The following is a 9,190-nucleotide window of genomic DNA, read 5'->3' as shown; positions in this document are numbered from 1 at the left end:
ACCAACTCTTTCAACATTTTGACGTTTTCTTTCCCTCGCAAGATCCCGCTTCGTTGCCCGCTTGCGCTAATTGTGAGATCCTTAAATCCGTTCTTCTTCTTCGGTGGTGGTTCTACAGCGCAGCGGCCGAGCAGCCCATTACGCCAGGTGACCGCCATCTTACGGCGGTATTGACAACGACTCGAGAAAAGAACAGAGGAAGAGGTCAGAATCCAAATGGCCTTTATTGTAAAACAACGCAAGGCAAAAAACATGACTTTCGACTTGTTCCTAAAATTAAATGTTATAATAATACAACAAAATACAAAGCATGAAAATTTTTTATGTACAATTAACATGATACAAAACAATAACAGCGGCACGGTAGGCGACTGGTTAGAGCGTCTGCCTCACAGTTCTGAGGACTGGGGTTCAAATCCCGGCCACTCCTGTGTGGAGTTTGCATGTCCTCCCTGTGCCTGCGTGGGTTTTCTCCGGGTACTCCAGTTTCCTCCCACATCCCAAAAACATGCATGGTAGGTTAATCGAGGACTCTAAATTGCCCGTAGGTGTGAATGTGTGTGCGAATGGTTGCTAGTTTATGTGTGCCCTGCGATTGGCTGGCAACCAGTTCAGGGTGTACCCCGCCTCCGACCCGAAGATAGCTGGGATGGGCTCCAGCACTCCCGCGACCCTTGTGACGGATAAGCGGCTTGGAAAATGGATGGTTGGAAAACAATAACATACCACAGTTCTGGTTAAACAATCAGTATAGCTTTTAATATGTGTCTGCTTGTACTCCTTTTCTCACCATGACATCTGACTGCTATACACTAATAACATTTACATGTTACAAGTACTTTACATTATTTCCTATGGGGAAAAGTGTTAAGAACAAGTTGCAAGTATGAGTCTAAAAACAAATACAACCTCAGCAGAACTGTTATTAAATGTTCATAATAGGGCTGTGCGATTTTATCAATTTAATCAATCCAAGTTTATTTGCCAAGAAGAATTTTTTTTCCAAGAGGAAGCACTTAAATTAATCCAGACATCCATTTTTCTACACCACATATCCTTTCCTGAGTCACAGAGAGTAGAAGCCCATCCCAGCTGACTTCGGGCTAAAGGGGCACTACACTTGGGACTGGTCGCCAGTATTTGTTGATTGTGAATCACATTTTTTAAACAAAATTTATGTTTTAGCCTAACTAGGAAGGATAATGTTGATCAAATCCTGTCTGCATTCATTTTGTCCACAACAGTTGTTTTTACCTCAAATAGAACAATTAAAAGGCTTTTCCCCCGATGTGTGTTTTCATGTGTGACACCATGTTTGCCTGAAGACAGAACCTCCTCCCACAAACCGAACAAGCAAAGGGTTTTTCTCCCGTGTGAATTTGCGTGTGTGTCACCAGGGTGGACTCTTGAGAGAAGGTTTTGCCGCAAAACGAGCAAGTGAAAATTTTTTCTCCCACGTGAGTTTTCATGTGCCACTCCAGGTTTACCTTCTGAGTGAATCTCTTATCGCAAACTGAACATTTAAAGGAGTTTTCTGTGTGTGTGTGCATGTGTTCGTTTAAATTTCTCTTGCAGGAGAAGCTTTTACCACAAGTGTAGCACATGAAATATTTATCAACATTGTGCATTACCGTGTGTGCAATCAAAGCAACATTTGAATTAAATCCTTCACCACAAACCAAGCAGCTAAAGGGTTTAATTCCGCTGTGTGTCCTCATGTGCGATGCCAGGTGAATTTTTCGGGAGAATCTATGACCACAAACTGAGCAGTTAAAGGATTTCTCTCCGGTGTGGGTGCTCATGTGCGACCGCATGCGTGACCCCGGACTGTGTTGATCAAGCGGTGACCAATCGGGCGATGTGTCATCATCTTCGTTCTTCACGAGGGCGCCGGTCAACAGCAATTCGCTGACGCCAGCCTCCTGTTCCTCCTTAACGTGGGGGCGCTGGGGGTGCTCAAAACTCGAGCTCCCCACAAGTTCATCTGTTGGACAAGAAACCAGAAGTGGGTGTCAGTCAGACATGTGCAAGTCATAATTCTCAAGCTTTAACATTTAAATTTCATAAATTAGTATTTGTGGGAACGATATACCCATTTTGTGGCTACAAATGAGTACTTCGTACACACATACCTATTTCATGGCCACACATTAGTATATTGTGCGCACATGATACCCATTTAGTGGCCACAAATGAGTATTTTCTGGCTACAAATTAGTATTTTCTACGCATGCTCAACCCATTTCATGGCCACAAATTTGTATTTCATGCTGTGAACATTGGCACTTATTCCATAGTTCTGGATTTAAAAACAATGTCTGGAGAAAAAAATCCACCCAAAATAGAATTTTACACTTGTGTTCTGATGACACTTGATTTTCAGCCAGATTTTGGCCCACACACATTCAGGTCAAAAACCTAAATGAGCCTGCTGACGTCAGCAACAGAAGGTGAGCACATTTCCTTACGTGTTCTTGGTTGCATCGCAAATCGATACTATTGGTCGGTCCCCACGTTATTATTTTTGACGCAATATTAACCAGTTTAAAGTGGTGAAAATAGCTTGAGAACAAATCTGTAAATGTTCTTGAATGCTCAAAATGTCTTGAGAAGTGTTGTACAACTCTGCGTATTGCATTGTTCTACAGAAGCCTGCAAAATTATTGTCGCCTATATGAAATAATAATTATTATTATTAAATAATAATAACGGGTGAAACTAGTGAGGCCAGATAAATTTGAGCCGGGAGGGAGGGAAGGAAGGAAGGAAGGAGGGAGGCTGGAAGAGACATGGAGATAAGTGAGTGCAGATTCAGTTGTGCCTATATACAGTCCCCTCCAAAAGTATTGGAACAGCAAGGTCAGTTCCTTGGTTTTTGTTGTACCTGAAGACATTTGGGTTTCAGATCAAAAGACGAATATGAGACAAAAGTTTAGAATTCCAGCTTTTATTTCATGGTATTTACATCTAGATGTGTTAAACAACTCAGGAGAGATCATCTTTTGTTTGAAGCCACCCAATTTTCAAGTGAGCAAAAGTATTGGAACAGATATTATTAAATTAACTTAAATAACTTGAATAACATTGTATGCATTCTTCATTTGAAATGCTTTTCCAGGCCTTTACTGCAGTCTTTTTAGTTCTTGTTTGTTTCTGGGCGTTTCTCCCTTCAGTCTCCTCTTCAGGAGGTAAAATGCATGCTCTATTGGGTTAAGGTCCGGTGATTGACTTGGCCAGTCTAAGACCTTCCACTTTTCCCCCCTGATGAAGTCCTTTCTTCTGTTGGCAGTGTGTTTTGGGTCATTGTCTTGTTGCATGATGAAGCTTCTCCCGATTAGTTTGGATGCATTTTCCTGTAAATTGCCAGACGAAATGGTTTTGTAGACTTCAGAATTCATTCTGCTGCTACCATCATGAGTTACATCATCAATAAAGACTACTGAGCCCGTTCCAGAAGGAGCCATGCAAGAAGGCCAAGTCCTTACATTTTACCTCCACCATGCTTCACAGATGACCTTTTGTGTTTTGGATCATTAGCAGGTCCTTTCTCCATAATTTTGCCTTGCCATCAGTTTGGTAGAGGTTAATCTTGGTCTCACCAGTCCATATACCTTTGTTCAAAAACTTTTGTGGCTGATCTCTGTTCAAAATCCAATCTGGCCTTCCGATTCTTTTTTGCTGATTAGTGGTTTGCATCTTGTGGTATGGCCTGTATATTTCTTCTCTTGAAGTCTTCTTTCAACTGTGGATTGTGATACCTTCACCCTTGCCCTGTGGAGGTTGGCAGTGATGCCACTGACTGTTATCTTTGGGTGTTTCTTCACAGCTCTGAAAATGTTTCTGTCATCAACTGCTGTTGATACCCTTGGCTGACCTGTTCGATGTCTGTTGCTCAGTACGCCAGTAGTTTCTCTCTTTTTCAGGACATTCCAAATTGTTGTACTGGCTATGCCCAATGTTTGTGCAACAGCTCTGATGGATTTTCCCTCTTCTCTGAGCTTCAAAATGGTTTGCTTTTTTCCCGTAGACAGCAGCTCTCTGGTCTTCATGTTTGCTTAACAGCAAATGCAGATTTCACAGCTGAAACCCAAAGTCAAAAACAAGCACTAATGTTTAAGCAATCAATCTAAAAGGTAACACCTGAGCATCTAGAAACACCCATCAGTCAGATGTTCCAATAATTTTGCTCACTTGAAAAGTGGGTGGCTTCAAACAAAAGGTCCTCTGTCCTGAGTTGTTTAACACATCTTGATGCAAATACCATGAAATAAAAGCTGGAATTCTGAACTTTTGTCTCATATTCATCTTTTGACCTGAAACCAAAATGTCTTCAGTATACAACAAAAACAAAGGAATTGACCTTGCCGTTCCGATACTTTTAGAGGGGACTGTATACGTTAACATGGGTTTAGTCAGCTCAATGTTGTTTTGAAAAGGAGTTTTGGTAGACACAGGCCTTTGCTTTTGTGAAGTTAAAGGCTTTTTGTGCATGGGGTGGGTAGTGTCGTGTGACCGTGACAGACTTTGATAGGCACGGCTGTCAACACAGCAAACACCTGTCAGCACAGCGCAGTGTTCGTACCATTTTATCAATGACACGTAATAATTTAGGATTTTTTTTTAGCATATTAAATTAGCGATTGAACATAATTTTGGGGTGCTGTTCTGTTCATATAAGTGTGCAATGGTATATAATAGTAATATATGGTATAATACCAACTTGAACAAAGCAGTGTTTGGAAACTGAAGCAATTTTATTTTATTTTTTTTAATTTCCTGCAAAGCTGTCATTTTGGAGGTGTGGGGATTTCGCCCGACAGCACTTTTTAGTCTAGTACATTCCATTGTCCACACAGACTATGCACAAATTTAGTCTCCAGCTCCGTCGCTGACGTCACACCAAGACATGCCGGCGTATTGATTTTAGTGATGTAAAATAGGCCTTCCCAGGGCAATTAGTTATTTAGCGATTGCTCCAAATTGTATTAATATTGGGAATGACTGCCAGTTTCATTTTCTTGAGCAAAAAAATGCTTAAGAGAACTTGTTAGTGAAATACAGTCCATCTTGACACTATTGGTCCGACAAATGATAATTTTTGATCACACAAATTAGCACTGACAATGCTAATGCAATGTTCGCGCTGCCCCTTCGCCAATGGCTAATTGAAACAAGATGTAGCGAAGCAAATATTTCCCACGTTAGCCATGCTGGTGTATCAAAATCACCCGTGTCAAAAACCCATCCTGATAAAAGTTGAGCCCTCTCATTCTGCTGTGTATTAACGGTGTTGGTGGTTTAGTGTCTCCCCGCTTCGCAAAATTCTTCAATTCATCACCGAGTGCAGACTCGGGAGAGCCGCCGTCCAGGCGCTGCTCACTAAGCAGACAGGTTTACCAGCTGCGGAGAGCGGCGCGCCGGTGAAGATAAGACCCGATGCCGATTGTCGTTTGAAATGTCGATGGTCAATATGTCCTGCCATTCACATTAGTTCTCGCAGCGAGCTCGCTGCCTTTTTCCATCAATGCATGAGCTGCCAATCCCACTTTGGTTGTCAAGCCGTCCCAGTCTTCCCCCACAACACTATTAAGTGATGTAATGTTGTACTCAAGTTTGCCAAAAGGGGAGTGATGTAATTTGGACCACGTTGACGGAAGGTTTTTTTCTTTTTACAATTAAATAGTAAAATAAAGATTTGTTAATCATATCAATTCATCATAACATTTAGGGCTGGCTAACAGGAAGGAGTTATTTGTTGGCTGTATCCTATGTCATGTTAGGTAGTTTCGATTGGGCCCACATCGTTACAAGCTTATCAGCTTCCCAGTGACGAGGACTGGCTCAGTGCAGCTAAAGGTTTAGCCACATAAACACACGTAATGCTATGGCTAAGTAAACACAAAGGTGGCTGGGAAATTTTTTTATTTTTTTTAATAAAGTTTAGCCACATTGGCGAAGAGGTTTCATCATGACCCACTGCCAACCCTGCTAGTGCTAGCATTGACAATACTAATATTAAATTCCTTGTGTCTTGTAACATACTTGGCAAATAAAGCTGATATTGTTTCTGATTTGTGCATATGTTGTGGCCACAATTAAAAAACAAATCCCATATCATGATGATGGTGAATATCTGGAGCTTCCCCCCCGCCCCCAACACACAATTGAAAAAAATCTTGGTGTTAGTAGGTGGTCCACCTCACCTTCTCCATCCATGGCATAGCATTTCTTCTCTGCAATCAATTATGCATATAGATTTGTGCATAGAGATTTTGTTCTTGACCATATTAAGACGCTAAACAATTAAGCACCTTTGGTCGAACAATAATAAAAATAAATATCTCAACAAAATATTCCTAAACTTCCAGATCTCGACTAATCTTCACCATTCTCATAAAGGGAAAAATGCATTAATGAAAAGTGTTTGTTTACTTTGTGTAACAAGTAGTATTTAAGGAACTATTGCAAGATAGTACTATATGAGAAGTCTATTTTACTTAATTACTGGACATAAATAAGTCAGCTTTCTCAATTGTTTTTTCTGTGTGACACCTTGTATTACCTTCAGAGTCTGTACCGCTCCTCAAAAGTTCTTCAATGTCGTCACTGTCTGACAGTGGAGCGAAGATGTGTTCTTCTTGCGGTGCCCCGCAGTGGTCTCCACTGGTCTCTGTCGTCATGTGGGGAGACTCAGGCAGTTGTTCTCTGCTCGTATTGGGGACAGCCGTGACATCCTCCTCCTCCACTTCAACTTTAATGTGGGGGGTCTGTGGATGGTCCAAACTGGTGATGCCCGCATGAAGCTGTTGTACTTGATGACCAGTCAGCAGCTGGACATCTAAAGGACACAAGCAACACACAGTTGAGCTCACGTGAAATGAATATGACTATTTGACACACAAAGAATGACCGTGATTGATTAGTTGTGGAATTTGATGGTTCTGATCTAAACACAATAACAGTCCCCTCAAAAAGTATTGGAATGGCGAGGTCAATTTCTTTGTTTTTGTTGTATATTGCAGACATTTGGGTTTCAGATCAAAAGATGAATATGAGACAAACATTCAGAATTCCAGCTTTTATGTCACGGTATTTACATCTAGATGTGTTAAACAACTCAGGACAGAGCACCTTTAGTTCGAAGCCACCCACTTTAAGTGAGCGAACGTATTGGAACAGACATTATTAAATTAACTTCATGTGAATAACATTTAATATTTGGTGGCATAACCCTTACTTGCAATAACTGCATTAAGCCTGTGACCCATTGACTTCAACTGACTGTTGCATTCTTCATTTGAAATGCTTTTCCAGGCCTTTACTGCAGCCTCTTTTAGTTCGTGTTTTTTTTCTGGGTCTTTCTCCATTCTGTCTCCTCTTCAGGAGGTAAAATAGTACCAATAGAGTACCACATGATACAAAGAATTTGACATTGCTTTTCCAATACTTTTGGAGAGGATTGTATGTTGCCTCAAAAGGTAACACGGTGGTCCAGTGAGGAGCACATCTGCCTCACGGTTCTGAAGGGTTCGAATCACGGCTCGTTTGCATGTCCGTGCTTACATGGATTTTCTCAAAGACTCTACATTGCCCACAGATGTGAATGTGAATGGCTGTTTGTTTTAATGTGTCCTGCAATTGGCTGGCGACCAGTCCAGGGTGGACCCCCACCTCTTGTCTAAATTCACCTGGGATAGGCTCCAGCTCACCCGCCACCCTAATAAGGACAAGCACTGGAGAAAATGGCCAGATGGATGTCGTCTCAAATTCATTTTGGCCTGGCACATACACTCGGATCTGTACGAAGCTTAAAAAAAAAATGTAGCTAAAGAGGAGTTCATTTACGAGTTAAGGTGGTGTTTTAGACTACGCATATGACTACGTTATGTGGACATACATGTCAAAACAACATTCCAAGCAGAAGTTTGTGAGCATCTGAACGCACCTTGTATGTTCAACACCGTTTGTGTCTTGTAAACAGCTTCCAGTTGACGTCGGTGCCGCTCGGTCTCTTCTTTCGCCCGACAAAGTTGCTCCTCGTACGATGATATCGTTCTTTCAAACAGTCCGAAGATTTCATCAGCGGCTGCAATTAGTCGCTCCCTTACCAAATCTTTCAACATTTTGACGTTTTTTAAAAAAAATTATTTTTTTTTTTTTACACAAGACGCTACGTCCACCTTCTTCTTCGTTGGTGGTGGTCAAGCGTTCTTCTTCTTCTTCGATGGCTTTATCCTGGTTGCCAACAAAAGTTAAGGTGCATCACCGACACCTACTGTTATAAAGTGTATCTCAGCTTTGCCTACTAACACGTGACCCAAAATAAATAAATGCAAATAAACATAACTACGGTACATCCTGATAATAATTGTCCTCGTATTATTTACCAAACGCATGCTATCTTCTGTCCATCTCAAAACTATTACTATTACACCCATCAATCTTACCCTCCATACTTAAGTGATGTACCGCTGCTATCACGATCACACGAACGCTTTGTTTTAGATTTTATATCAGCTTTTGCATTTGTTACTCCTGCCACAAAAGTTACTCACTTTTTCTTTTCTACCCACTCCACCTCACCCCTGCTTTCCTCTTTCTGCCGCTTCCTTCTTATTGCATTCTGCCCCCTCATTGCAGTCTTCTTTTCCTATCTTTACCACTTCTGCAGAAGACATTTTCCCGTTCCTCCTCATTTGCTCTAGCTCAACCGCTTTTTTTCATCGTCTCACATCCCCAATATGCTGCCCTATGATCCTCTCCACGATTGTAACAATTCCCATGTTTGTGATCTCCTCCACACCCATCACACACACCTCATCTTTTTTTTACACTCATTAGCCACATGACCCTGACATTTGATGCATCTCACTTTGTATGCAGCCAACATATACCACTTTTGGAAGTTCCTTTTCATCAAAATCTATCACATTTTTGTAAGGAAGAGAAGGCTCATTGCCAGTTCTAAAAAACACTTGATTTTGATTTCCAGTCGTTGCTCCTGAGGATGGCCCAACCAGTTATTTGGTTTAGGAGGCCATTACTTTTTCACACAGGGCCAACTAACTTTGAAGTTTCTTTTCCTTAATAAATGAAATCACCATTTAAAAACAGCATTTTAAGTTCAATTGGGTTATATTTGTCTGATATTTACATTTGTTCCCATCACCTAATACAGTATATGACCATA

The 9,190-nt window shown here is 41.2% G+C and overlaps 1 protein-coding gene across 2 annotated transcripts; it reads right to left on the bottom strand.

Moving 5' to 3' along the window:
- Positions 1-205: 205 nt before the first annotated feature.
- Positions 206-8,258, bottom strand: LOC133475792 (histone-lysine N-methyltransferase PRDM9-like). Of its 2 annotated transcripts, none has more exons than XM_061769216.1 (3): positions 7,946-8,255; positions 6,563-6,838; positions 206-1,984 (listed from the first exon to the last, which is right to left on the bottom strand). In XM_061769216.1, the coding sequence occupies exons 1-3, from the start codon at positions 8,121-8,123 to the stop codon at positions 1,269-1,271; spliced, it is 1,170 nt and encodes a 389-aa protein (XP_061625200.1). In that variant the 5' UTR covers positions 8,124-8,255; the 3' UTR covers positions 206-1,268. The 2 variants fall into 2 exon arrangements, with proteins under 2 accessions (XP_061625200.1, XP_061625201.1); XM_061769217.1 differs by lacking the exon at positions 206-1,984 and adding an exon at positions 2,938-4,080 and having other exon boundaries at positions 7,946-8,258.
- Between the last annotated feature and the right edge of the window lie 932 nt (positions 8,259-9,190).

The sequence above is a fragment of the Phyllopteryx taeniolatus genome, chromosome 3 (genome assembly GCF_024500385.1).
Source record: "Phyllopteryx taeniolatus isolate TA_2022b chromosome 3, UOR_Ptae_1.2, whole genome shotgun sequence".
In the NCBI taxonomy this organism is placed as follows: Eukaryota; Metazoa; Chordata; class Actinopteri; order Syngnathiformes; family Syngnathidae; genus Phyllopteryx; species Phyllopteryx taeniolatus.
The sequence above is the reverse complement of the archived record's forward strand: the minus strand, read 5'-3'. Positions and strand labels throughout refer to the sequence as shown.